At 52.4% G+C, this 26,728-nt stretch overlaps 8 protein-coding genes across 8 annotated transcripts; 4 read left to right on the top strand and 4 right to left on the bottom strand.

Moving 5' to 3' along the window:
* Positions 1 to 597: 597 nt before the first annotated feature.
* Positions 598 to 3,156, bottom strand: MAA_09084 (ferric reductase like transmembrane component; the record flags this gene model as incomplete). Its single annotated transcript, XM_007827082.1, has 1 exon — positions 598 to 3,156. One exon carries the CDS (start codon positions 3,154 to 3,156, stop codon positions 598 to 600), a length of 2,559 nt encoding a protein of 852 aa, XP_007825273.1.
* A 2,664-nt stretch (positions 3,157 to 5,820) lies between these two features.
* MAA_09083 (ribosomal protein S5 domain 2-type fold domain containing protein) lies at positions 5,821 to 6,840 on the top strand (the record flags this gene model as incomplete). The annotated part of the gene is made up of 1 exon (XM_007827081.1): positions 5,821 to 6,840. The coding sequence occupies one exon, from the start codon at positions 5,821 to 5,823 to the stop codon at positions 6,838 to 6,840; it is 1,020 nt and encodes a 339-aa protein (XP_007825272.1).
* Positions 6,841 to 7,245: 405 nt separating this feature from the next.
* Positions 7,246 to 9,094, top strand: MAA_09082 (uncharacterized protein; the record flags this gene model as incomplete). Its single annotated transcript, XM_007827080.1, has 3 exons — positions 7,246 to 7,403; positions 7,493 to 8,568; positions 8,763 to 9,094. 3 exons carry the CDS (start codon positions 7,246 to 7,248, stop codon positions 9,092 to 9,094), a joined length of 1,566 nt encoding a protein of 521 aa, XP_007825271.1.
* A 564-nt stretch (positions 9,095 to 9,658) lies between these two features.
* On the bottom strand, positions 9,659 to 11,776 carry MAA_09081 (Rad21/Rec8 like protein; the record flags this gene model as incomplete). The annotated part of the gene is made up of 2 exons (XM_007827079.1): positions 9,659 to 11,405; positions 11,469 to 11,776. 2 exons carry the CDS (start codon positions 11,774 to 11,776, stop codon positions 9,659 to 9,661), a joined length of 2,055 nt encoding a protein of 684 aa, XP_007825270.1.
* A 1,260-nt stretch (positions 11,777 to 13,036) lies between these two features.
* MAA_09080 (Pyridoxal phosphate-dependent transferase, major domain protein) lies at positions 13,037 to 14,538 on the top strand (the record flags this gene model as incomplete). Its single annotated transcript, XM_007827078.1, has 4 exons — positions 13,037 to 13,171; positions 13,234 to 13,275; positions 13,337 to 13,739; positions 13,811 to 14,538. 4 exons carry the CDS (start codon positions 13,037 to 13,039, stop codon positions 14,536 to 14,538), a joined length of 1,308 nt encoding a protein of 435 aa, XP_007825269.1.
* Positions 14,539 to 14,758: 220 nt separating this feature from the next.
* Positions 14,759 to 15,679, bottom strand: MAA_09079 (saicar synthetase; the record flags this gene model as incomplete). The annotated part of the gene is made up of 1 exon (XM_007827077.1): positions 14,759 to 15,679. The coding sequence occupies one exon, from the start codon at positions 15,677 to 15,679 to the stop codon at positions 14,759 to 14,761; it is 921 nt and encodes a 306-aa protein (XP_007825268.1).
* Positions 15,680 to 18,548: 2,869 nt separating this feature from the next.
* Positions 18,549 to 21,293, top strand: MAA_09078 (chitinase 1 precursor; the record flags this gene model as incomplete). The annotated part of the gene is made up of 5 exons (XM_007827076.2): positions 18,549 to 18,706; positions 18,766 to 19,432; positions 19,497 to 19,619; positions 19,691 to 20,166; positions 20,243 to 21,293. The coding sequence occupies 5 exons, from the start codon at positions 18,549 to 18,551 to the stop codon at positions 21,291 to 21,293; spliced, it is 2,475 nt and encodes an 824-aa protein (XP_007825267.2).
* Positions 21,294 to 22,521: 1,228 nt separating this feature from the next.
* Positions 22,522 to 25,643, bottom strand: MAA_09077 (importin beta-1 subunit; the record flags this gene model as incomplete). The annotated part of the gene is made up of 6 exons (XM_007827075.1): positions 22,522 to 22,705; positions 22,762 to 22,870; positions 22,942 to 23,185; positions 23,251 to 25,230; positions 25,327 to 25,385; positions 25,595 to 25,643. 6 exons carry the CDS (start codon positions 25,641 to 25,643, stop codon positions 22,522 to 22,524), a joined length of 2,625 nt encoding a protein of 874 aa, XP_007825266.1.
* Positions 25,644 to 26,728: the final 1,085 nt, after the last annotated feature.

Below are 26,728 nucleotides of genomic sequence, written 5' to 3'. Positions count from 1 at the left end.
CTGCTGTCATCTTCCGCGGGATACGCATATTGGAAGATGCAAACGTTGGCCATTGCCCTTGGGTGACCAAATTCATGCCTGGCAAGGCATTGACCGAGAGTGTCGATATGACTCGCGAAGTTGGCCATCTACGGCATTTTTCAGACTGCAAATTCATGCAAGATGCCCGTGTGCGCTACACGCCAAAAGACGCATAACTCTTGTCTATCCGTGGCCGCGTATTGCCTCCAAAACTACCACAGAGGCGGTCATCTTGCATTCCATCAGTGCCCGGACGCGGAGCAGAGGGCCAGAAAGAACTGCGCTTCTGACGGCGTTTGTCTGTGCGCGTGGAGGTATTGCAACGTCAATAGCGAAAAGGACGGCTATGAGAGAGCGCAGGACTGCGCGGAGGCACGAGAAATGGAACTTTGGAACCAGGCAGGTACATGATTGACTCATTAGAAAGTACCTAGGTACGTACAGTAATCATGTCAAGCATTGGTTGTACGCTTCCAACACGCATGTAAACTAAATCGTCAAAATATTACGCCCGAGTTCTATATACACTCACATTTGGCCTCATTATGGCATTGCTACCATGCACACTGCCCCGTTTTACAAGGCATAGTTCTCAGCGTGGAGAAAGATTTCCTCCAGCTCGTCATCTCCCCAAATCTCTGCCTGCAACCTCGCCACTGTGTTTGCGACTCCAACTCTCATTGAGGGAGGCCCGCAAACAAACACGGCTGTTCTTCTGCCCAGAATGCCCCGTCCATCCACGCCGCCCGTTGCCCACTCCTTGAGCATGTAGCCCAGATCAGGCCGGCCGTACTCCATTGACCACCCGCCGTCGATTTCATGCGGAATAGGGAAAGCCGATCTCATCAAATTCTTTTGGAATTCGGTCGGTGTTTCTGGGAAACCAAAGTCGAACCCGGCCGGCGGGCCAATAGTAGACGTCGGTCGTTGCTTGGCATTCTCTGGATTGGCAGGGTGCCGTAAGTGCGCGAGTTCGGGAGCTCGCACAGGATATGGCTCTTGGGGCTCCGGGATATTGAGAGCAGGCTTACTGGGATTTGGGGGAGCGTAGTTGAAGTGAGGAGGATTTTCTTTATGAAGAGACGGGAAGTGGAATTCTTCGGGTTGTTTGACATCGTCGTCTTCGAGCTTCTTATCTTCAGGGTACCCATTAGGTCCGAGGCGACTCGAGGGTGGCCCTGGCGGAGGAGGAGGATACTGGTGCGGTTGGAGGTACTTTTGCTGGGGGAGAGCAGTGATGCGATCCTGATTCTCCTCACGGAGTTCACGTTCCCTCTCAGGATCACCCTCGGCCTCGGCTTGGATCAGAGCCGAGTTACGCTTGGAAGCAATACCAGCCACGAATCCGTCCAACTTGTCGTGCAACATATGGTTGAGGGCTCGGGGGTTTTGCCCATTAACAGGAGCGGTCATTTGGCCAGCATCTCGGTGGCGAACGGCTCCGGTAATAAAAAACTTGCAAGTCACACTCTCCGGGGGTGCTGCTTCCCGACAAATCCGGAGTTCTTCTCGGAACCAATCCATAGCCTCGAATCTCTTGAATGCCCAAACGACCACCACTTTTCTCGTGATAGCTTTGCCATCGCGCATGCGCTTAATGAGGTTGAGGAGCTGCGACATTAATGAAGTTATCCCACTGCCACCCGCGATGAGAATGCAGGTGTCAAAGGCCGCCAGGTCCCTGCGCATACCGCCGTAGGGCCCATCCAAGAAGGCTCTATACGTGTGAAAGGGTCCTTTGGCAATGGCTGTATCCAGAACCTTTCGTGTGAATCCCCTGAATGGCTTGAAAACAAGAACGCAATCGCGATAATTCTCGCCGTACTCGGATGGAAAGTCCTCGCTGCAAAGAGATGAAATGGTAAATGGATGATTATCCAGAACAGATATGCCGGGCATTCTGAGGTACACGTATTGACCAGGCTTCCATCTCATCTGAGTAGGAATCGTAATTTTGATTGCGTTTTCGGACATGAGAGTGACAGCAGCCTCGTCGCCAACCAGGAAGGCGTTGCGCCATGGCTTCAACCAGTTGAGTTTAAAAACACGCATAAAATAGGCAAACACCCAGATGACAATGGTGGCATAGAGGTAATCCCAAGTCAAGAGGGCATTTTTCGTATGCCAGAACAAGAGGCCAACATATACAACGCCAGCTGGCACATGAAGAATGACAAACATTTCGTACGCAACACGTCGGATCCAAGGAAGCGACGCCACACAAAGCCAAATCAACGGTACAATGCAGGCAATTCCCGTCCCATATATCATGCCGCTGCCGTCGGGGAATAGCTGGTTGAAGACAGTCATGCCGTCATCCTCCCAGACAGGCTGAATGTAGAAAGGGACCATGTGAACGAGCGACAGGAACAGGCATAGATACCCCAGCCAACGATGGAACACATTGAGACGTTCTGGCCCAATGCCAATGATTAGTGTAAGGATATTTGCCTTCATACTAGTAATGATGATCCATGGTGTCATGGCGACTGCGAGCATCCCTGATCGGATAGCCACCGGCGGTGAGCCGAAGCGGATGCTTTCCCAATACAACGGCTGTTGAAGAAAGCAGTACAGGGTGACAAAGATGAGGGCAATGAAGCCGCAAGCTAACACGGCTAGAGATGAAAACGTAAAGCGATTCTTTCCCCATACAATGTCTGGAATGGGCCGGTAGAAGACCCATCGGAACAGAGCCAGAGTATCGTTGACGATACCGACGGACGAGAAATGAGCCTTCGGCCGGAATTGTCTGTTTCCCAGGCCAGGCCCGTCGGGGAAAAATTGCTGTGACTGGCCCGTTTGTACGGCCATGGCATAGTCGGCCTCGATGCTATATAGGTTTCGGTAATGGTCTTCAACCTCTTGCTTATAAATGGCTTGGCGAATTTTGTCTTGCCAGTAATGCCAAATACGAACTATGAGGACACATCCCATTAAACTGAGGGCGAAGTATGTCCATCCTAATCCATATTTACCAGACTGGCTCCAGGGATCAACGGCATTCGCCTGCAACAGCCCCGGCGGGCTTGTAGGCGTCAAAGGAATCTTGATGCGCTTAGTAAGGTGCGACAAGGAACGGCCGACCTGGGCGGCCGCATCTCGCATTGATATAGTCTGGAAGCTCGGAGCCATTTCGACCGGCGAATGAAGCTCCTAATTGGGTATCTTTTAAAAGGCAACAGGTGAAACAAGATCAGCGACAGAGCGCAGACTTGTGGTAGTATATTCAAATCAACATAGGGGTAGAGCTGAGGCTCTCGCCCTTTGTTGCGACAGTAGTGGGTGCGTCGGCGTTTGAACACACGCTCATGAACTCGGCTTACACGACACAGGAGGCAGTTGATGGGCTCTCGGGTCCCATTTGTCGCAGTAACGAATTTCGATAGAGACAGAAGGGAGATGGGGGATATGTTGTAGCAAAACAAGAACCGGGAATAGGAAATTTGAGGCAGTGGAGTCTGAAAGAAAATGGCGGCAGGGTGCCGGGATATAAATCACAAATCGATGTGATATCGGCCAACGGCCACTGCGACACACATGGGTCAAGTGCAGAAAGAACTCCCTCGCATTCAAACGGTGGAGAATTTATGCAAGATGAGTGCTCTGGCACATTTGGAGGAGTGAGCGACTGAGGCCATGGTATTGAGCAGAAGAGCTGTCGATGGCAACTAAAGCTGGCGAGTTGGGATAGGCGACGGGGATGGGCGAACTAATCCGTAGCTGCTGTGTAAAAAAGGTCCGTGGCCACGTTCATTCGCAAGGGCCTGGCGGTAGATCATGGCACGAGATTGGCTGGTTCAAGATATGGGCAACGCCAATGGCGGCGGATGGTCACATAGAAGATGACAGGGACTGGATAGGTTGACGCGCGATGCGGTGGGAGTGAGACTGCGTGACATGCATCGTCACCCGACCGAGCTTGGGCCAAGCAACATGGCAGGCGGGGAATGGGATCGAATGTTCCGGCGGAGAGCGTGTGGCTGGTACTCGGTAGGTTCTCAAGAATTCGTCAGCAGTCAAAAGGTATTGTGCTAATGATATGTACTCCGTACGGAGTACAGAGTAGGCTGGTGGAAGGTGATGGCGTACCTGCTATTGCCATCGAGTCGAGTTCAATCTTGCCCGTCGTCGGGAATAGCCCGCAGCCGCATTATGATGGTCAGCCAGAGATATCGGGGCCACCACCAATATGATAAAGTGCCATCCAACAGCCTACCGAGTCTGGCAGCAATTGGTCAAAAGAGGGCTGGATGTGGCCATTAGGGACATGAGGGACAGGAAGACTGAAGGGAAGCCGGTGATGGTTCGAGATGAGACGGACCAATTCGACGTTTTTGGGGTGGGGATGCGATGTGGGCGCCATGTTGGGGGCCGTTGGTAGCTGCTACTGGCCGGGTTCTGAACAATGATTCGGCAGATAGGGGCCGAGGACTAGACGCTACGGGGGAGCCACAGCGACCTTGCATGGGACGGGCGCTAATGGACAGCGTCTCATTCGCTATGGGCTTGAGGGGTGGGGCGCAAATCGCCAGGGCCTCAGCATTTCGCAAGCACTTGAGGTCAATCGCGGTGGTACCAACTGGAGGCTGGGAGTGCCAGGCAGTATTGCAGAATGCGGCACTGAGAGCACCTGTCGATGTGCAAGCCCAGGGGATTGACGGAGTACAGACATGGAATCAATTGCACCATGAAGGGACCTGGACCAATATGCAGAGACCTCAATAGAGGCGGGCGCCAACACTCCAACCAGACGCTAATAAGGGAAGACTCAACGGCACCAGACATGTCAGGGCCGAACATTCAATGTTCTAGCGTCGGCGAGGAGAGCCCAGCGTGTCACATACATATGCAGTAGCATGCACGTTGCTTTTCGTGCTCATGATGCTTCTCAACTGTTCCATTCCGGCCACAAATGCAAACAAACCTGTTATTCCCAGCACCCCGTCCAATTGCTGGACCGCAAAAGCGACCTGCAGCCAACATGGCGTTGCACTGTGAAGTTTTCCCGCCTCCACACTTTCCTTCCCACCACCGGGCTCGGCCTCAACATCCGACGATATTTCTCGTGCAGATCGCTTCCTTGTACGGGCAGTCCGTTACTCTGTACTGGCTGTTGGGTCCATTGAATCGAGGATGATGTGATATCTCGTGCTTGGTCAAGTATTGCAGCCGCTGGCATGGTTCGCCAATACAAGCCCGTACTCCGTACTCCGTATTGGCATTCAATGTTGGCAATTATGGGAAGCGCAAGCGCCTGTACTTCACACCATTTTCTTAACAGTATTGGACGTGGGGCGAATGAAGCTGCGGAAAGTCCCAGTGAGTCCTCGTCTGCCCAAGTCTGTGAAGTTACCAGATCCCATGGTGTCCTTACAGCGAGCCGTCAAACTCCGAGAGAAGGTGCAATGTCGAAGACAGTGACGATGCTAAACTGCCTCTACTTCTACTCTAATTGCTGGAGCTGTCAACTTCGATGTTGAAGCTTGAGCTTGCGAGCCCCACGTGTCGAGACAGAGCTTTGGCGGGGCGGCCAAACCAATTGACCAATTGACCCCTCTGCAGCACTTTTGTCTAGCCTTGTGCCCGGCCCGGTCCATTGGTTGCTTGCTTCACAACCTTCACCCACGTTCCCCACGAGGCTGCAGCCGACTTTTCCTGCCATCCTCCAGCTTCGCAATGCAAGCTTGCACATTCAACAGCCTTTCCACGCTCACAAGGATCTAGGTCACATCTTACGCCGAGCCAAGACCTGCTCTAGGATTTTCCCACCATCATAGGGCGCTCGGATTTGTCGTCATGGCGCCTGATGCGGGCCTTTCGCGTGCCACATTTGCAAAACTCTCGCCTCATCCATATCTTCTTGCCAACCTAGAGCCTTCTGATGACCATGTTGCACCGGCACGAAGCAATGGCCGCGCCCCAGAGGAGGTTCGCCCGACGACCGTCAATCTCTCCAGCCTGTCACACCCGCATGGCAGTTCTCTAGTTCGCATGGGAGACACAACTGTCATCTGCGGCGTTCGCGGCGAAACCATCTTGGCACAACACATCCCCAACTACCGTGCCTCCAACAGAGAAACTGAGCTTCGAGATTATGACCTGCTTGTGCCAAACATTGAACTGGCCACGGGATCTTCCCCCCAGTTTCTACCAGGAGGGCCGCCTACGACGCTGGCCCAGACTCTGAGCACCAGGATATATTCTCTTCTTCACGACTCAAAACTGCTCCAAGCAGAGGATCTGCGGATATGGCACACTCGGCCATCGGAACGCATGGTTGCTGATGACGATGATGAGATGGACGAAGACGAGGAGGATGTCGATAAGCAGAGTGGAGAAGAGTACGTGGCCGCATACTGGGTGCTATACATTGACATCTTCTTTATTTCCTTTGACGGAAATCCATTTGACGCGGCCTGGGCTGCGACGCTCGCTGCATTGCGAGACACGAAACTGCCTCGAGGACGCTACGACCCCGACCGTGACATGGTTCTTTGCACAAAAAAGGACCCGAAGCCACTCACGATTACGGGAATGCCTGTTGCCTGCACGGCGGCGGTGTTTACAGGCAAGGAGACGGACAGGCCGACTGATGGAAGGTTCTGGCTATTGGTCGACCCTGACAGACTCGAGGAATCACTGTGCGATGAAAGCATCACACTTGTAGTAGATTGTCAAGAAGAAGCTATGAGGATATTGTCCATATCCAAGCATGGGGGCGTCGTAGTATCACCAAAACTACTCCGATCAAAGAGTCTTATGAGCTGGGCAAACCAAAGGTGGAAGGGTGTTACAGCTGCGATAACCGGCAACTAGATAAGAAGTCAAATCAGAACATGGATGATACCCATATCTCCCAGTCCGATTCGAGTGAATTAAAACCCGCAAACGTAGATATAGCTAAACAGCCATGGTGGCTGTACAACGGACAGCTGATGAGGCATGTGTCAACCATTCGAACTACCCTTTCAGGCGTTATTCTAGGGCAGTAGATACCGGCCGACAAATTAATCTGCCGCTCTTGTAAAATTGCATGAATTTTTGACGCGCAATGCGACATACACAGCGGTACACAATGCATTGGTCGTTGAGAAGAGCGGGTGAATGAAGAAGGAAAAAAAAACTTTGGAGTGGGAATTGATGGCCCGCAGACAAGTACTCGCCTACCACACAAAGCCACTAAGCCAAACGCGACCAACCCCCACCACTCACGAGCCCGGCATGCAAAAACCCTCCATCCGATCTGCAAAACAAAATGCTTCAACTTTCTTCTCCATCACCCGCCTCCCTCACATCCTCCACACCATGGAATCCCTCTCAGACACACAGTGGGATGTAGTGATCAGCGGCACAGGGCTACAGCAGTCCCTTCTGGCCCTGTAAGCTTCTTGGATTCCATTGGCTATGCTCTTTCCTCCCCAAATCAGTCTAACTGACTTTAGGCCTTGTTGCTGACCATCTGCAAAAGAGCTCTTTCGCGGTCGGGGAAGAATGTCCTCCACGTCGACCCTAACGAGTACTATGGCGGTGCCGAGGCTGCGTTGAGTCTTCAGGAGGCGGATGACTGGGCTGCGAGGCACAGCGGTCCGGATGCCACTCCGTTTGCTGGAGCGCAGATCACCAAGGAGAGTGAAGGTCTTGCAGCTTCACGATCGTATAATATTCCTTTAGCTCCGCAGCTGATCCTCGCACAATCTGAGTTGGTTAACCAGTTGGTTTCGTCGAAGGCCTTTCGGCAGATCGAGTTCCTGGCCGTCGGGTCGTTCTTCATCTATCAGGCCGCTGGGGCATCCTCAGAGCCAACACTCAGTCGGATACCGTCCACGAGAGAGGATGTCTTCTCCAATACCACTATTCCAGCTCGTGCGAAGCGCTCGTTGATGAAGTTTCTCAAGTTTGTTCTTGATTATGACACCGAGTCGCAGGCTGAGTTGTGGAAACCGAGCGAATCAGAACCACTTGCCGAGTTCCTGGAAAGGGAATTCAAATTGGATGGTGACTTGCAGTCATACGTCGTCACCCTGACTCTCTCCGCAGATGGCAAAATCTCGGTAGGCGATGGGTTGGCCGCTATTCATCGTCATCTTACCTCTATGGGCATGTTCGGAGCAGGCTTCGCGGCCGTATATCCCAAATGGGGGGGCCTGTCGGAAGTGGCTCAGGTAGGTTGTCGTGCCGGTGCTGTTGGCGGCGCTGTTTACATGTTGGGGACTGGCATCTCCGAGGTGCAGCGCATGGATTCTGACGGCGAGACAAATGTCCAAGTTTCTCTCGCCAACGGCGTGGTCGTAAAGTCAAAAACTTTAGTCCAAAGCACCAAAGAGACTTCAACCGATAGTGTCCTTCTCAGCAGACTCATCGCTGTTGTCAACTGCCCCGTGTCCAGCATGTTGCAAGTCGTCGTTGAGGGTGCCCCAACACCTTGCGCAGCAGTAGTAGCATTCCCTGTCGGTTCCATTTCAACTGATGATGGCACTGCCTCTGGGTTTCCCATTTATGCCTTGGTTCATTCCAGTGATACTGGTGAATGTCCAGCCGGACAATGTGAGTACTTCCCCTCTCTTGATTTTTCATGCCTATGTTCGTGTTCGGATGAGCCAAATAAAACGAATACTTATCTACATTGTCTGAATTACAATGACGATTCTTATCTCTGACAACCTGATTGCACAATCTCATTGCTCATTATTCTTGGGGAGTCTCTTCGAACGCAGCTCGCTAACGAGATAAAATACCAGGCATCGTGTATCTGAGCACAGTCTCTAGCTCCACTTCCAAGAGTCTTCTGAGTAATGCACTCTCATCTTTCCTGAACGCAATTCCAACATCTGAGCCGCCTAAATGCCTCTGGCGGATGCATTATGAACAAGTAACTGGTACAGGCTCCTTTGCCTCGGAAGACAATATTGGAACCTTTGACTGGATAACGCCCGATTTGGCTCTCAACGACTCTATCCTACAGTATGTGAAAAAGGCATGGCAATTTGTTGGTGGGGCTGATGAAGAAAATTACATGCAATTTGAGGATAGGGAAGGCGTTAATGACGACGATGATGCATTCGTTAACTAAGATAGCTTACCACCCATGAGTTTATGTGACCAAATGAATAATTATGCCACCAGCAGCCCTCCCCCCACCCACATGTGATGGCATTCCCAGTAATAGAAAAATTCAACTTGAGCGCCGATTGCGCCCTGATATATCGCACTATCCCATCCCATCCCATCCCGCAGATATAGAGTTGGGTAGAGAATGCTCAAAAATGGAAAATCAAACCCCTCATTTTGTCATTCGCACGATGAAATCCCCGCCATGATCTGAAAATATTCGCCAATATTGTCCCAGTCCCAGAATCAGGTCAACTTGACCACCCGCCAACTCTGGTGATGATTGACTACATCTCCCATGTAAAAATCAAACTCGAGAGTTAAAGAATAGCGATAATAAAAAGTATCAATCGAATAGAACGGAAGATAAGAACAAGAACAGAAAAAAGCATATCATGAAAAAGAAAGAGTAAAAACGTAACGCAAAATCTCGTAGTCTCCGAGAACGTCGGGAATCAGTTGCCGTTTAGATGGACGCGTTGCAGCTCCAATGCGAGTCCCGCAGGCGGCATTCCCAAAACTAGAATCATTCAAGCATGGCGGTAGCCGCGTCCAGAACGTGGCCTGCAAGCCCGACGCGGAGAGCGCCAAAGGGCTGCTTGTCCTGGATGCCGTCCTGCTCAACAGAAATGACGCCCTTGGTCGCGAGGGAAAGCACGTGAAGGAAGGCCTGTGCAGCAATGGCCTTGGTGTGGACATTCGGACTGGCAAGACTGTCGAAATCAATCCAGTATTTCTGCTGAGGGCCGCGGGCTCCGAGGGCATCGTCCGCCGCGACCTGGTTCGCAACGTACGTCAGGAAGCGTTGGCTGGAGGTGTCTAGCCCCTGGGTAGATGGGAGGGTGTCGTCCGCGGCGCCGAGGTTGAGCGTCAGGAGGCCCTGGTCAAAGTCCATCGAGGACAGCTGGGAGTCGAAGCCGACAACTCCAAGAGAGCCCTCGATGGGGTCGCTCTGTCTTTCGACGGAGCCGATGAGGCTTCCTCTTGCTCGGCCGTGGAGGGGGCTGGGCGCCGCGACGGACTTGTGAGCACTTCCCGGGGCGCGCGGGGCCGATCCAGGTGCCGCGGATCCCTGGCGGCTCCAGGGCATCAGAGAGGAAGAATGCTTGTCCTCGAGTGCTGCTCCGGCTTCTAGGCCTAGTTCTGGGGCCGAGTCGTGGCCGAGGTCGAGGCCATCCGCGGGCGCGGCGGCTTCTCCTCGCGCGAACTCATCTTCGTCTATACGCTGTCGTACGTTTCTGGTGTTGTCGTTGCCGTGCCCAAATGCTTCGGGTGACTTGCGGCGTCTGCCCTTCTTCGGATTGATATCTTCAATGTCGTCTACGTTAAGCCCCAGGATGTGAGCCTTTAGAGCTGTGCCAGCGAATTCATGTGCCAATGGGTGGTTGACGCCGAAGTCTCTCTGGAAATTGCCAACCTGTGCTATCCCCTTCCAGTAGAGAAACGCGAGTGCGTTTTGTTTGGCTTTTGCTTGCGTTGTGGCCTTGATTTTGTTGCGGGCAGCGAGCATGTTTGTCGCATAGTCCTCGGTCCAACCACGAAACTCGTCTCGTGGGACTCGGAGTTCTTGGTCAAGCATTTCTGGAAACCTCCGGCGATGGGAAGCTCTGTATGGAGCTGCGGCTTTCCCCGTCTCTGTGGTCTCCGTGGTCAGTGTTGGTGCGTCGGTGTTGCGTTCCTCGACGGCTGGGGGTACTGCGAACGGCTCTGCATCTGGCAGTGCGGCTTCACCGAGACCAGGAATGGGCTCTTCCGCCAAGTTCTGATTATCTTGATGCACTATATCCTCAAGTCTCGGCGTCGTAATACCAGCCGTGAGGAGAGGGTCGGGACTCGTGCCACGCAAGGGTGGCAGTTCAGGCTCATCGTCAAGTATGCCGATCAAGTTGCCGTCAGCATCAAAATCAAGGCCGACGCCGCAAATTGGATCGAATTCATTGTCTGCAAATGAGGCTAGTTCGGGCATGTTGTCTGGTTCCTGGATGCCCTTATTAAAGGGCGAACTGTAGCAGCCAAGGTCACCAGGAAGTTGGTAGCTTCCGACAGAGTGTGATGAAAGAGGAATATCCAGGCCGATGAAGCTTGAGCGGCGACTGGTGGTTGCACTCGCTAGGCTGACGTTGTCAAGTGGTGACATCTGCGAGTATTTGGCGGCCGATTCCTGAGTTGCCGTAAAGCTGAAGAGGGTCTCGGTGTTGAGCAACTTTTCCAGCCCTGGAAGCATCGCCATGGGGTCGAAGCTGGGGTCATCTTGGAGCGTGATGTGTTGTCGCCTTTTACTGATTAGATTGACTGTACTCTCTTTCTGGGACATGAGGGATACCAATGGCGCTTACTTGGCCTTTCCTGCATTCTCATCCGTCGCGCTTGTATTCATGGAGCGAAAGAAGGTCATCATATCCGATTGAGTCTTCCCGGCATCCGAAAGAACGTAGTTGCACTGGTGAGAAAACACCCGTGACACTCCATATAGCAGGTTCCCCTGAAGTCGTAAAGCAAGAGGGGCCCCAGGATCGAGAATCTTCTCGCATGCCCTGGGGATGTCAACGTCTTGAAGGGTCTTGCGACTCAACTTCCGCTGGCCGGTTTTGCCAACGGTTGCGACAAGCCTAGGACACCTTAGCAATACTCTGGGGATAATCATGGCTGTACTAAATGGTACCATATTGTTGCAACACCATATTGGTTGTTACTTAAGACTAGCAACGGGTTAGTAACTAGACATCCAGTGACATCCTTGTGAAACGTACTCTCGTGACTGAAAAACATGGTCGTCGCTGGACATCACCTTGATGTATCGGGAGATTCAGGTCAGCCGAGATGGTTGTATCGTATATCTATATAAGGGTAAGACTGAATGTTGTGGGATGTTGGAACGATAAATTCCCAGCTTTGATCTGCACCAATACTAGGAACTACTAGATGAAGTGATATTTTACGGTTGGGCTGTTGGAAGAAATGGGGGAAATTAGAAAAATTCTCCGTCTTTGGGGATGGATTAAATGACGCGGTCAGACGCGCCACGGTAGTAGCTGTCTATTATGACTTAAATATCAGCTGGCAGGTTCTTATCGGCAGCTGTCGAGGTAGACGTTTACAGCCGGCAGCTATAGTAGATAATACGTCGATCCTAGATTCACAAACAATGCCTATTGGCCATCTTGTCATTCTTGCGTTGAATAACTGTGCAACACAATAATGTTTTGCATCAATTGATGCAATGTATTACCTGTCTTCGAAACTCATGTCAGAGTTCCCTGGTCGACTACGCAAGTGCATGTGTAGAACCCTAACCCTAGACATGGTTGGAAACGGTCAATGGTACAACTGTCTCCCGAATTAGCATCAGTATCATGATTGCGTATTGGAGTTGAGAAATTTTCGAAATACTTGGTTATAAATTCATTTTCAAATCCGGCAGATTTCTTCACTGCGACGATTCGACATGCCGCTTAGACATGCCGCTTAGACACGGTCTGCGATGCTGACCACAGTCGAGCCCAAACACCAACCACGGCAAATGTAGCCACCATGCCATCGATCCGGATACAATCCACAATGCCACAGGCTCCCGTCCCACGGTCACGCAAAAGACTGCCCTGCGTGTAGCAAGGCAAGAGAACCAAGCCCTTCAATTGACAAGCGTCCCTCCATAAAAATGCTGCTGGTGATCCACAGCATGACTCATCAGAACAACCGGTGTACGGGTAGTCGCAAACGTCGGGCACCGATGTGGACTGCACTGCATGTCTTGCGAGATGTACATACCTGCGCCATGAGCACGTTTCTGCCCACCCTTTCCTCTTCTTCCACTTCGTTTCTTCATGTATGTTAGTCGAGTGCGGTCAATTGCATTAGATGCTTGCCGTTTTCTCCTATTTTGGCCACCAGCACCTTTGAAACAATGGAGTCCTATCTTTCCAAACGTTCGGCGGCTTCTCTCGAGAAGCAAAGCTTACCCTGGAGATTTGCACCCTCACAGACGTATGATGCTGAGAAGAACCCGGACGGCCTCATTTCGTTCGGAACCGCTGAGAATGTAACAATTCCTCATCAAATAGAATTGCTATCCCGACGTGAAAATACTAAAATGCTTTATAGAAACTAATCACCAGCAATGTGGAAAGCTTCGTGAATAGTGCCGTATGATTTCATCTTGCATTTTGCGCCCCTATTCGCCTAAACTCACCACCACTGCATGTAGGTGAAATTCGAATCGCAGCAATTCACATATGGCTTCAGTCTTGCGGGCGGAGCCCGCTTTCCAACAGCACTAGCAGTCCATCTCAATGAGTACTTGAGGCCGTACACACCCATCACGGCTGATCACATCAAGGTCACCGGCTCTGCCACCCCGATGCACGAAATCCTCGCCTGGGGGCTGGCCGACCCAGGAGACGGAATCATGACAAGCCGTCCAGTGTACGGGCGATTCGAGCTAGACTTTGGCAACAGAGCCGAAGTCAGTGTCGTTTACGCCGACACCGACGCAGAAAATGTCTTTGACGAGGACGTTGTCGACAAGTTTGAAGACGCCCTGGTCAAGTCCGAGGCCGCGGGTGTAAAGATCAGAGCCGTCCTCATCGTGAATCCGCATAACCCTCTAGGTACGCTGCCTTTCAACCCATCATCTCACCGGCATCATCTGACTTGTCATCTCCTGGGCCCCTTCGAAAAGGGAAATGCTATCCCCGAAACACCCTCGTCGCTCTCATGAAATTCTGCCAACGCCACAACATCCACCTCATAAGTGACGAGATCTACGCCTGCTCAACCTTCGACTCGGGCGAGCCCTCCGCCACCGAATTCACATCCATCCTTGCCATCGACCCCGAGGGCCTCATCGACACCGAACGCCTCCACGTAACCTACGGCTTCAGCAAGGACTTTGGCTCCGCAGGCCTCCGCATCGGCGCCATCATCACTCGTAGCAAGGCCGTCGAAGCAGCCATCCGGGGAGTCATCCGCTTCCACAACCCGGCCGGCCCCAGTCTTGCCATTGGCGCCGCCATGCTGGAAGATCGGAAGTGGTGCCGCGAGTTTGTGGAACTCAACCGGGTCAAGTTAAAGGAGGCGTATGGCGTTGCCACGTCGGGGTTGAAGGACATTGGCGTGCAGTATCTGGCGGGGAGCAACGCCGGCTTCTTCTTGTGGATTGACTTGTCGCCGTATCTGCCGACCGACTTGGACGGCGAGCCGAATGCCGAGTTTGCTCTAGCCAAGAAGCTGATGGCCAATGGGGTGTTTTTGCATCCAAGGGAGGAACATTCACTCAAGCCGGGCTGGTTTCGGATGGTTTATACACAGGATCCCGATATTGTAAAGGAAGGCATCAAGAGGTATTTACATCCTTTCGCTGTGCTCTGCTGGGCAGACTGGGGTGCTTTTTTGAACAGGGATTGCTGACCGAGCCTAGGATTAAAACGACCATTTCCCAATGAGAACTGGTGACGTGAAAGAAGGCCTGCTTACACAGCATAACTGGAGGTGGGCGTCATCGTGATTCATATTATAGACTGCAATGGGAAAACAACCATCTAGAAGCAACACATAAAGACTCGAAAAAGTTCCATCTAATTATAATCATTACCCCGACACAGCCTAGTCATTTGACCTGCCAGGATAACTAGTTGTTAGCCGCATCTTCAAACTTGGTGCCCGTCAACAGGTAAAACGCCTCCTTGTATTTCTCTCCCGTAGCAACACAAATATCTTCTGGAAGCGTCACGCCCTCTTTGGCCTTGAGCCCCTCCTTGATCAACCAATTCCTCACAAACTGCTTATCGAAGCTGTCTGGCTCCTTTCCCACCTCATACCCATCCTTTCTCCAGAACCGCGAACTGTCGGGCGTCAACACCTCGTCCACGAGATAAATGTTGCCCTCGGCATCCTTGGCAAACTCGAATTTGGTGTCGGCAATAATAATGCCACGCTCCTCCGCATACGCAGCGGCGGTCTTGTAGATTGTCAAAGCCAGCGCCTCGACCTTCTTGGCAGTCTCCCTGTCGCCAATCTCCTTCCACGCATCGTCGGGGTGGATGTTCTCGTCGTGCGCGCCCGCCTCCGCCTTGGTGCTAGGCGTGTAAATGGCGCTGGGGAATTTCTGAGCAAGCCGCATGCCCTGGGGCATGGCGAGCCCGTGAACGGTCCCCCTGGCCTGGTACTCCTTCCACGCGCTCCCGGTAATGTACCCCCTCACGATGGCTTCGATTTTCAACACCTGCAGCTTGCGCACCTGCATGCTGCGGTTCTTGACGACGCTGGCCTCCTCGGCGGGAATGCCCGCGGGAACATCCAGGCTGATGAAGTGTGTGCGGAGGCTGGGGATGCGCTCAGACAGCACGCGGAACCAGTACGCCGACATGAGCGTCAGGATGGCTCCCTTGTTGGGGATGCCGTTGGTCATGACGACGTCAAAGGCGGAGAGACGGTCTGATGCGACGAAGAGCAGGGCATTGGGGTCGGGGAGGCTGAAGAGATCGCGGACTTTGCCGGATGCAATTTTCTGCAGCGACGGCAGCGAGATGGTTGTGAGGGCTGCGGCCATGGTGAGATGTGGCGATGTGCCGCAGATGGACGGGCACTGTCTTGAGGATACGATTACAGAGATTGGCTACAACTGCAGTATTGTTAGATGTGAAGATTAGAGAAGGGACCGAGAATCAATTACATGTAATTGGTGTATTTTTGTGCTTACTAGCTGAGACTCGTGATGGTCGATGAGTCGTCGGTCGTCGGTCGTCGTGTGGCCTTGGCGCCCAGCGAGCGAAATTTTTCTCCAATTACTGCGATATGGCTAAGCAGGTCTGGTGGGCGCCACTCCACCATGAAGCTTCAGATGGCGGCAGGGCCAAGATTATTATTACTATTATGTATGTATGTATGTAGGTTCCAACAATCTCGAGCCCACAATGTTTGACTTCGCAATTATAGAAAGGCAGGCGTATCAATTCTTTGGAACAGCAGGAGGCAAAAAAAAAAAAAAAAAATCAAAGCATAGACCTACCTACCCTAGGCACCAGCCTCTCTCGGCATGCCGTCAGGACCCGGATCGCACCTGCCGCTCCGTTTAACAGCCCAACAGTCTGGTGGTGTCACACGCCGTCATCATTAGAGAATTTCCCTTGTCCAATTTCGTGGAATTGGCTCTCGAATGCTTTCCTTCTGATGATAACCTCAATCAAACCACCGCCACCAACTCTGTTGCAGCTGTTGATTGGCACGTCAATTTGACTGGTACTCTCGGTACGTCGGGCGGCGGTGGCTGCATCGACTCATCGAGCCTTATGCCGCTGCCGGTGGATGACGAGGTATGTATGGACCTCTCAATTTCTCCGCACCATCTGCCATCTCTCACGATAATAGACCGTCTCTCCAGGCTCGAACCAGTCAGTGTTCAGGTTCCGGGCCACACCTGACCACTCAAGCTCCGTCAATTGAGGATTGAGGATTGGGGCGCACACAATGCGTGGGTGGTATGGGCAAGGTTGCCCTGGCCAGGACGAAGGCACAACATGATCGACTGAAGTACTAGTAGTGGGTCGTCGTGATCGAGAGGTTCATGGCCCGAAAGCCCTTGTCCACAGGGACGTATCATCACATTACCCTCCATCTGGGCTTCAGGTTGATTGGTCCATCTAGGATGATTCCGGGACTTCAGTTGATACAAGAGCGTCCCCGTCAGTTTCTCCAGATTAGGAGGAGATCTGTACGACTCTGTCCACATGGAAAGTGGCTAGTACCCCGTGTTAGCTCTCCGTGGCCTAAAGATTGGAGTTTGAAAGCGGCTAATTTTTTCCCAACGCAGGACGATCCTGCCAGGCGGAGGGTAGCAATGCATGAAAATGGTGGCGTTAGACACTGTCACTCAGAGGGTCCGCGCAACGCACAGAGGCTGCCGCCGTGGCTCCGCTGGCAAGACGACCAGATGGTCTTGGTTGCCATACAGACATTTACATCAAGCATGAACAGACAGCTTCGGGATTGTGTACGCAAAGAAAGGCCCGGTTATGGCGCGTCCACGGAGTACTGGCTCAAATGGATGGAGTTCGCCTACTCCGTACACCACTAAGAAGATTGTTCTGTGGGAGCTGTTATAGCATCCTGGGCAACTTGAAGGCTACCAACAAGTGGCTGGGGCAGACGACAGAGAACAAAGCGGTGGCTGGCCTGCCAACAGCAGCCACTGTAATGGAGTGCTCAGGCTGAACTGAGTAAAGTGGAACATCAATTGATATCAAAGTCAAGCTGTGGGAGCGCACTGGCTGAGTACTGACGGATCTATTACTACCAGCAAGAGCCACACAAAGGTCGACTTGCAAAACCTGGGGGGCTTGGGGCATAATTTGCTCCCATAATTTTTTTTCAACTTTTTTCGCTTTTGCTAACCATGGTGTTATAGCATTCAACTACGGAGCATAGCATAGCATACCATCTAATACCATAACGCCTGATAAGCCAAGGGCCTGGTCTGGTCAAATTACTGCTTCCCAAACTGTAAGGAGTGTTGTATACCAGACAGATTGTGGCTGAACGATGCCAGGATGTGACCCCGGACCCAACATGGAATATATTAAACTGCTGGCTCGATGAAGGCTGTCAGACGGGACAATGGCGCCGCCAATGCCGGCACATGCCCTTCGATATCATTATCAGCAGTGTGTGTCTGATGGGGCGTCATCAACTGCACATACTAGTACGGAGTGACACAGCAACTATCCCAGACAGGCTAGTGTCGACTGGTACTTCTTTTCGACTGCATCTTGCAGATTGCGCTATTGCGTCCTTGTACTCCATGCAGCAAGCCAAGCGAACTCTGGACACTTTGGACGGCTGTCCTCAGCCTCCGCACTCCAAAACTAGTGGTGAAGAAAAAGCCTGGCCATCCCCGGCGTGGCTAGCCAAGAGTTTCGTCCGATTAAGCCCATACTGATCATCTTCGCCGAGAACCAGCAGAGCAGCACAGCCGCAGCAGGGACGATTCCATTCGAAACGGGAGAAGCTGAAGCTGAAGGATATCACATGATTTTTAGATCATAGATGAATCTCGGCCCAGCCCTCTTATCCCCGTGCTGCCTGCAACTTGGATCAAGAGCGAGGCTACAACTGGTGACCTGGCTTCCGTTATACTAAGCTCAAGGACGAGAATTGATTGATTCTTCGTCGGTGCCGGCTGGGCCAGGCCGATCAGTCTCTAGGCTTGAGGCTCCTGGACCCAAGATAGAATCCACACGCGAAATAAAGCGAGGCCACTCCCCGTTGTGTCTGAAGCCAAGACGCCCACTTCTGTACACCACGCTGAGCACTCCGTCTTCTACAAGTATTCCCGCTGGTCCTCCGCTGGATCTCCGGCAAAGGAGATGGACCCTGCTGGGCCTGCTGGGCCTGCCGGGGTGAATCATGCCTATACCTTTGGGATGAGCAACGGGTCTACGTCTGCAACCTCGAATGCCTCAAATAATTCAGCTGCGCCGGGCTCAGCGGCAAGTCCTTTGAGCGTAGACGGCGGAGCTTCTGTCGCCAGCCAAGGCCAAGCTCCGGCAATCAAACGCCGATCTCCAATCGCATGCCGAAGGTCAGACCGAAACATTATATTTGATTCGTATACCAACAAAAATTAACATCAATATGCAGATGTCGCCGGATGAGAAGCAAGTGCGTTCACGAGAAGGGCAAGCCTCCGTGCAAGTCCTGTCATGAAGCGGGCATACCTGCAGAGGAATGGTTAGTTACACTTGCGCCGAATGTTCCTCGCCTAATTCCCATCTCTAACACCCCGCTCCCTTTACACAGCATCTTTCCAGTCAGGGGACAACCTGATCTGGATCGTGAGTATCGACACCCTCGCACGAGAGCCGAAAAGACTACGAGAAGTGGTTCGATCAGCTCCAAGCCACGTCGCTGTAATGCAGATGGCTCACTTGTACCTCAACAACGGCAGGCTGATAATTGGGAGAATCTCCCCCCTCTCGAGGAGCTCATTGACGGCGTCAATCTTTTCACAAAACAGTACTTTCAACTCGGCTTTATTCCCAAGGAGCAGTATCCGGAGCGTCTGCGTAAGGATTCGCGCTCAACTAGCCTGTTTCTACTCATGGGCATTCTCAGCATTTCAGCTCGACTCAGTCCTGCCTTCAAATTACGATATGGGACCGGTGTGAAAGCTGCCGAGTACTTTATGGAAAGGGCATCGTCGATTGCGTTCGAAGAGGTGTACCAAGAACCTACACTAGAAAGATGCCAAGCCTTTTATTTGTTAAGCATTGCCCAACAAGGCAGTGGTGAGCGCAACAGGAGCTATGTAAGTAATTTGACCATTAGCTGCCCTGATATGCCCCGGCCAGTGCTAACCAGGGTTGCCAAAGATTAATATGGGCATTGCCATCCGAATGGCCATTCTCATGCAGCTCCAGCGAGAGGAAACGTATCATATTCCGAACCCAACACCTGAGCTCATCATACGCGCCGAATCCGCAAGACGAACACTTGTAAGACGCTGAATTTTAGGCAATCTTGCCATTTAACCCTCCCCCGACATGGCAGCTAATTTCTTTGTTAGTGGATGTTACACAGCCAAGACAATTTACATTCAGGGCCCCTGTCTCCCGTGTCGCTGTCCGCAGGTGACATCACGACACTTCTACCCTGCAACGAAGAGGACTTTGCAAATGGACATGAACCAAGATCGCGAGCTGCTTTGGAAGGGACACCGCCCGCTATGGACAACCCGGAGCTAATACGAGATTCCAACCGTTCGCTCTTTGCAACGCTGATGCAGATTCACTCTTGGTGGGGCGTAGTTGGACGACGTGCCGTCAGGTTCAGCAAGAGTCCGCGTCCCTGGGACCCAACGAGTGAATTCTCGCAAACGGCCGAAAAGCTGAGAGAGTGGGAAGAGAAATTACCTCAGGAACATAGATGGAGCACCTATCTTCTCCAACGGTACAAGGCGGAAAGCCAGGAATTGGCCTACTTGTGCGTGACAATGATGACGCGCTTGTCCAACATCGTTCTTCGTAGACCATATCTGATAGAGTCAGTTGCCCTCCCTACGCCGTATCTGTAACCATCCCCCCAGGCATTCTTTTACAAACTTACAACAAGTATACAGCATTATAAAACCCGACAAAAAGGGCCACACGAAATTTTTCACAGACATGTCCAACGAAATCTTCATCAACGTGCGATATCTGTACGAACAAATCGATGCCCAATTCACCAACCGATCTCCGGATGAGAGCGTCGGCGCCCAAATTGCCGCATTTTGTGTATATAGCTGTGGCTTGTTCTCAACCTACCTTTGCAAATACCCAAGCAGTAAGCCCCCGCTCCCTCTCACCTCCCTCCCGTTCTCGATTTACAAATGTAACAAGCCAACACCAAACCCACCAGTCTGCCAGGACAAAGCCCTCGTCCGTGACGGACCTATGATGCTCCAAAGAACAATCAATATCCTCAAAGAATGCCGAGAAGTATGGCCCCTAGCAGCACGCTGGGTAGAAGCCCTCGAGAAGTTCTCCCTCGATCCGCAGTCGGCCACGTTTGGCAATGAAGGAAGCATGGACGACGGGAAAGACCCCATCCCTCGCTTTACACGACAATTACCACCCCTATTCCCCATCACAAAACCGATTCTACCCCCTGCGCCTCCTCCAACTCTACCCGGACCAAACATCCTCCCACGACCAGGAACCCAGCCTGAACTACCGCCCTCGTCATCCATCGGATCACCGCACCACCAAAGCGCTATATCTAATCCTGCTCCCAGCCTTCAGTTACCCTCTCCGCCGCAACAACAAACCCAACCACAACTCCATCAATCGCAGGGCTACCCAGGCGCAACCCTTCCAGTACCAGCAACAATCTCCCCACACCCGTATGCAAACCAGCTCCAGCCCCCTCACGCAGCAGCCCAACCAAACTCACACAATATGTACATGCACACCCCGATGGGCCGCCAAAACGCCGACAGCCTAAGCATGCTCATCGAAGCGTTTGACTCAAACAATCCCGGCCCGCCGGCTCCGCATTATGGCGCGGGCAACTTCAACCCGCAACTTGTTCCTGGAACGGATGGTTTCGAGGGCGAACTCCAGTTTTACATTGACGGGGCGACGTCTGCTTGGATGAACAGCAGTGCCTGGCTGGACACGATGCAATGAGAGACGGGTGAGCCATGACCGAGGCGCCAGAGGGCGTGCTCCACGATATATATATATATACCGCGTACCAAAGATAAACCGTAGAAACACATACATGGCCTATTGAATTGACAGCCGAGCCTATTCATCTTCAGACCCCACCCGCTTTCGATTAGCCATACGCCGTGATACTACAATGGACAGATAATTGCACAGTCACGGAAAAAAAAAAAAAAAAAAATTTAAGCACATGACAACGAGAGTGGACCAACTATTCTTATTGAACTGTTCGTGTAGCTTGCGTCTCGACAAGCATCACTTGATGCCAAGTCTAATACCACCAGCACACGCTCGCCAAAATACCCATCGAGGCAAATCAAATCATGCGCTCTCTCCGTTTCCACAGCCTTTCCATATCTTTCACCGACACACCCCTATGCAACATCTTCGTATTCATCCACAACACACCTCTCTCTGACTGATGATGCTGTAATCCCAGATCCGGCTTTTTGCGTATATGCTCTAGAAGGATCCCATTCACTTGAAGGGCGTCTAGCGCAAATAACATGAGGCAAGAAAAACACAATGGAAGAAATGAAAAAAAATATCATATAGAACGTGACAAAAAGCCGATATTTGAGCCCGAGGCGAGGGGAGAAAAAAAATAATAAGATAAAATAAAAACTGACCAAAGAGTAGAAACCTGCCGCCTGTACTCCCTGTTCCTCTCTACATGACTTTATAACGTGCCGCCGCTCTCTTTTTTGAGAAAAATTCCATGCGGGGCTTTACATGACTTCTCTATCCCTTCGTTGTAGCTTGAGGTAATTAAACAAAAGATGTGTAGTGGGCAATATGTTGGGGGTTGTGAGGTGGAAAGGGGATTGGGGGGGTGAGGGAAATGATAATGGTAGATGCGTGTCTGTAAATTAGAACACGAGGGCATTTGAAGACATGGGGGGAATCAATATCGTAGTATTGGTGAAGGGGGGGTATTTTGATTACTGAAGTGTCGTGGGGGGTTCTATGTACACGTGAAAGGGTCGTAGGAATCGTGTTGTTGGGTAATGTGTTTGCAGGTGGCGTTTCAGGCATGGCGGTGGTGCCGCTGGCACCGTGGCGTGGACCATTGACCTCTTTCGAAGTCGTGGGGACCAAGGCGGCATCGCAAGGACATTGAGGGGGGGAGTCTTGACTGTTGGTCCGTGATTCAAAACTCTTCCTGGTCGGTTGTGTCGAAAGGAGTGGCTCAAGACATTACGGTTTGAGCACCTCCAAGCTGACGCTTGACTTGTTCCCGAGCCCAGCGAGCAGTCTCAATGGTTTGCGGCTTGAACTCGCGGTTGGTCTTGGTCTCTTTGATCATGGCCGTCAGCCACTCCTGGCGGAATGCGTCCACCAATTGACCATTGGGGTAAGCCTCAGCAAGATCACTACGACGAGATTAGCGGGTATCCAGGTACATATTCAAAGGCCTAGTCACACATACCCAATAACGCCCATGCTCGCACGCAACAATCCCTCGCTTCGGATGGTATCGTTGGCAATCTGGCCAAGCAAGTTGAAGATTGCAGGGACGTATTGCTGCAGAGCTTGCGCTGTGAAGGGATTAGCAAACTGACGATGGTAAAAGATGGTAAACCACAAATGCCAGGGGCCTGCCACCTACTCTTGCCACTAGACTTCATGGCACCAATGATGCCACCCCAGGCATCCATGATACCTTCACGAAGAGAAATCACGTAGTCAACCATCTCAATGGGGCCGTCGGGTGTAGCAGTGACCGTTGAGGCCTGCTCCAGAACCTGAGCCACGACAGACAAATAAGTCTCAAAATGTCCAGTAATGGCACCGGCGATGTCGCCGAAGCATTGGAGGATCGCAGGCTTGAACTGGTTGGAGAGAGCGGTACTCTAAGAAACAAGGGTTAGCCGGATAAGTAATATAATGTGGGCTGGCGGCGAATAGATCTGCATACCCTCAAGTTGTTAAGTAGATAGTTCATGAAGTTGTCGCAGAATGGCTGGCTGCGCTCTCCCATGGAGCGGGTGATATCGCTGACCAGACCAATAGCCATGGAGCAGAGACTGGGCTCTTCCTGGTTTCCTAGAGCATTGTACAGGAAAGGAGCAAACGCATCCATGTACTTGATGAAGTCCTCCTCCATTGTTGTGGAGAGGGCAGAAATTGTTCCGAAAACAGCCTCGGGGACGCTAGACTTGCCTCCGACGCTGTTGAGGATCTGGAGCAAGATCTCCATAATACGATCAGCTTGAGGCGCGATATCCTTATCAAGTCTAATGACAATGGCCTGCAAGACCGTGCACAAGCTGTTTTGCATCTCCTCGAGGGTAATCTTATCCTCTACGCTGACAACCTGGGACTGTAGCGGAACAGTCTCTTGCAGACGCTTGATGATGACATCGGATAGCGAGGCAATGGCCTGCAGACTATCTGAAGCGGAGCTCTGCACAAAGACATTGAGCACCTCGTAGGCGGCGGTGCGCACGTAAGTTTCGGCGTCCTGTCTGGCCGTGACATCGAGCAGTGAGCTGACGGCCTGGTTGAAGTGAGGCGTCACGGGGTTGGAAGCAGCGCCGATATCGCCAGCGAATCGTTCAGCCAGGTTCATGAGAGCCCAGCAGCATGAAGGAGCCATTTTGGCGTTGCTCATGAGGCCCTTGAATAATGACTCGATGAGAGTAGGGAGTTGCTGGACGGGATCGATAGCATCTGCACACGCATCCGTAACACGTCCCAGAGTGAAGGCTGTGGAGTCCCTGACTTGAAAAGACTGATCATCCATCATGGTGATCAGGATAGGAAGAGCCTGCTTGACGATGGGATCCAGGACCTTCTCATCTGGGCCCTCCATGATGGCGCCGAAAGCCGAGACAGCAGCGTCGCGGAAGTGCCAATCCTCGGAGCGCAGGTTTGCCTCAACAAACTGCAAGACTGGGGTGATGATGCTAGCACCAACGGCCTGTGAGTAGAGCTGCAAGCACTGATAGGCAGCGCGGGAGATGTTGTACTCGTCGTCAGTGGCGTCTTCGTCCTGTTTCGTAAGAAGCGACAATAACACGGGGACAACCTCGTTAGCAGCAACGCGTGCAAAGTTGTAAAAGTTGCGCATCTGGTCTGAACGCTCAACCTGGGCGTTGTCATACTCGATGTTGATCTCCTCCTCACAGACAGTGCTCCAGAATTCGACAGCAAGCTTGGCAACATCCTCGTCGTCAGACTTCATTCCAAGAATAGTCAGGCCAAACAGAGCCTTCTCCATGTAGAAGCGCATATTGTCGTAGTACAGAGCCATGATTCGGTTAAGACAGCCAAAGGCGCCCTGCTGAATACGCGAGTCGTCGGCCTGAGTGGCCTCACAGACGACCTGCATGATGTAGTTTCGCTCTCCCTCATGTTTGAAGTTGCTACTCACAAACTCCAACGAGTCGCCAAGGGCGGTAATAGCGGCCAATCGAACCTCATTGTTGGCCTCCTCTTTCCTGGCCCCTTGAACGACAGCGGTCAAGATGGCGTTTGAGTGAGAGACTAGAGCAACTCGAAGCTCCGAGTCGGAGCTTTCACAGATATAACCAATGGTGGTTAAAGAGGCCTGTTTCTGGTGATCGGCGCCCTCGGTAACGTTTTTGACCAGAAAGGGCATCAAGTCAGTCCACTGGTTGCGAGGCAGCTCGATGGCAGCAATAGAGGAGATGACTTGGGCAGCAGCATTGCCGGCTTGGGCATTGTTGGACGAAAGAGTTTGCAGGGTGAGTTGCTTTACGCGCGACTTGGTATCCTCGTCTGTCCGTTGTAGCCACTTGGTTTGAAGTTCTTGCAGACGCTGAAAGTCTCGGGCTGTGAAAGCGTTCTTCAGGGCCAAACCGGCGGCAACTCGGATGGGGCCCTCTGCTTGTTCGTTGGCAAGTTCTTGTACCAGGGTCGCCAGGTAAAGCGGCTATATTGAGGCGTAGACTCAGTCAGTACGAGGAGCCAGGGGAGGCATGAAGCTCGACAAGGGGCAAATTAGGGAGGGGGTGATCCGGCAACTTACGAAGTTACTCTCCGCAGCCTGGTTAAGCTGCTGCTCGGCAGCATTTCGTAGGTTCGCGTCTGTGCAAGGAACTCTGTCAGCAAGACGCAATCACACCTTGGAATACAACATGTCTAGGCAGATAGCGGCCAAGGGCTACGAAGGCGACGCAAACGCAAAACAAGGACTTGCCGCCCTCTGGGAGCAGAAAAGGGCACCGCTGAGGCAAGCGAGGGGTTGCCAGAATCCAGGGGAATCCAAAAGATGGGCAGTGGAGGTGTGAACCTACCCGGAGACAGCGAGTTGGCGAGCACCTGATTAATCTCTGAGCTCGACATGATTTTAGGTCGCAGAGCGTCTCGTCATGCGGCTTGTTGTGGTGTTGAGAATTGTAGTGATGTTTCAAAGGAAGCCAGAGGCCGGCCACAAGTCGCACGTGTGAGTAGGCAAAGGCGGAGACCCCAAACGCGGCGGGTGGGGGGGTTATTTTTTCTGCCCTCAAGTGGTGGACGTGGATGTGGATGGTCGCCGGTAGATGGTGGATGGCCGCGTGCTGGTATGCAGGCCTGGCAGGTTCGCCTTTTTTTTTTTGGTTCCCTTTCTCTTCTCGGTCGAGGTAACGTCAACGACGACAACTGCCAGAGGAGCAGGAGGGCAGGCAGGGCGAACCTGACGGTTGCGGCGGGGGGGGGGGGGGTGTTGGGGGGGGGCGTCTTCTGGATGGTCCTTGTGGGAATAAACAAGAGCGTAAATCTGGTCGAGTTGCTGGCCGTGCGTTCTGACAGACTCGTTTGCAGCTTTGAATTGTGCCCGGTAAAGACGGAGCAAGGAAAGGGGAAAGAAGAGATGCAATTAAAGGATTGGATGAAGATGGAAGTTGGAAGGACAAGAATCAAAAAGGTCAGAGTTTCGAGGGAAGCCTAACTAGGTACTTGTTACATGTAAACATAAGTATGGGAGGAGCTGGCATATGCAGTCAATCAATGAGGGGAGTCCCGAGCCAGCGCTGCACATGCAGGCACCTGGGACGATTCTTAGTACACAGTACAGGCGTGGTTCAAGCGCCCGGGCGCCGCCCAGGGGGTGTCACACCGCTGTAGGAACCCTTCGACCTGCCGCCCTCGAATGTTCCGAGCAGCCAGGCTGCCCAAGCGGCGGTGTCCAGCGTGCCAGACATCAATGATGGCCACTGGCCGAGCCGGACCATGTGCCTGCCGTCGATCAAGGCAACCGCCAGCCTCACAAGCTCAGTGAGGGGACCCATCGCCATGAATGTGCGTCCGGAAGGCGGTCTGCGGCCAACACACACCAGACGTCTCGAGCCCCGACGCCAGAGGTAGCCCCAGGGCCGTTCTGCGGAGAAGCCCTGTGCCACGGGCCAGGACATGGAACCAGCATCGTTCAACATCATCAACAGACGGAA

Source organism: Metarhizium robertsii (genome assembly GCF_000187425.2).
Source record: "Metarhizium robertsii ARSEF 23 chromosome Unknown MAA_Scf_7, whole genome shotgun sequence".
Lineage (NCBI taxonomy): Eukaryota > Fungi > Ascomycota > Sordariomycetes > Hypocreales > Clavicipitaceae > Metarhizium > Metarhizium robertsii.
This window is presented reverse-complemented; position numbering and strand designations above follow the sequence as displayed.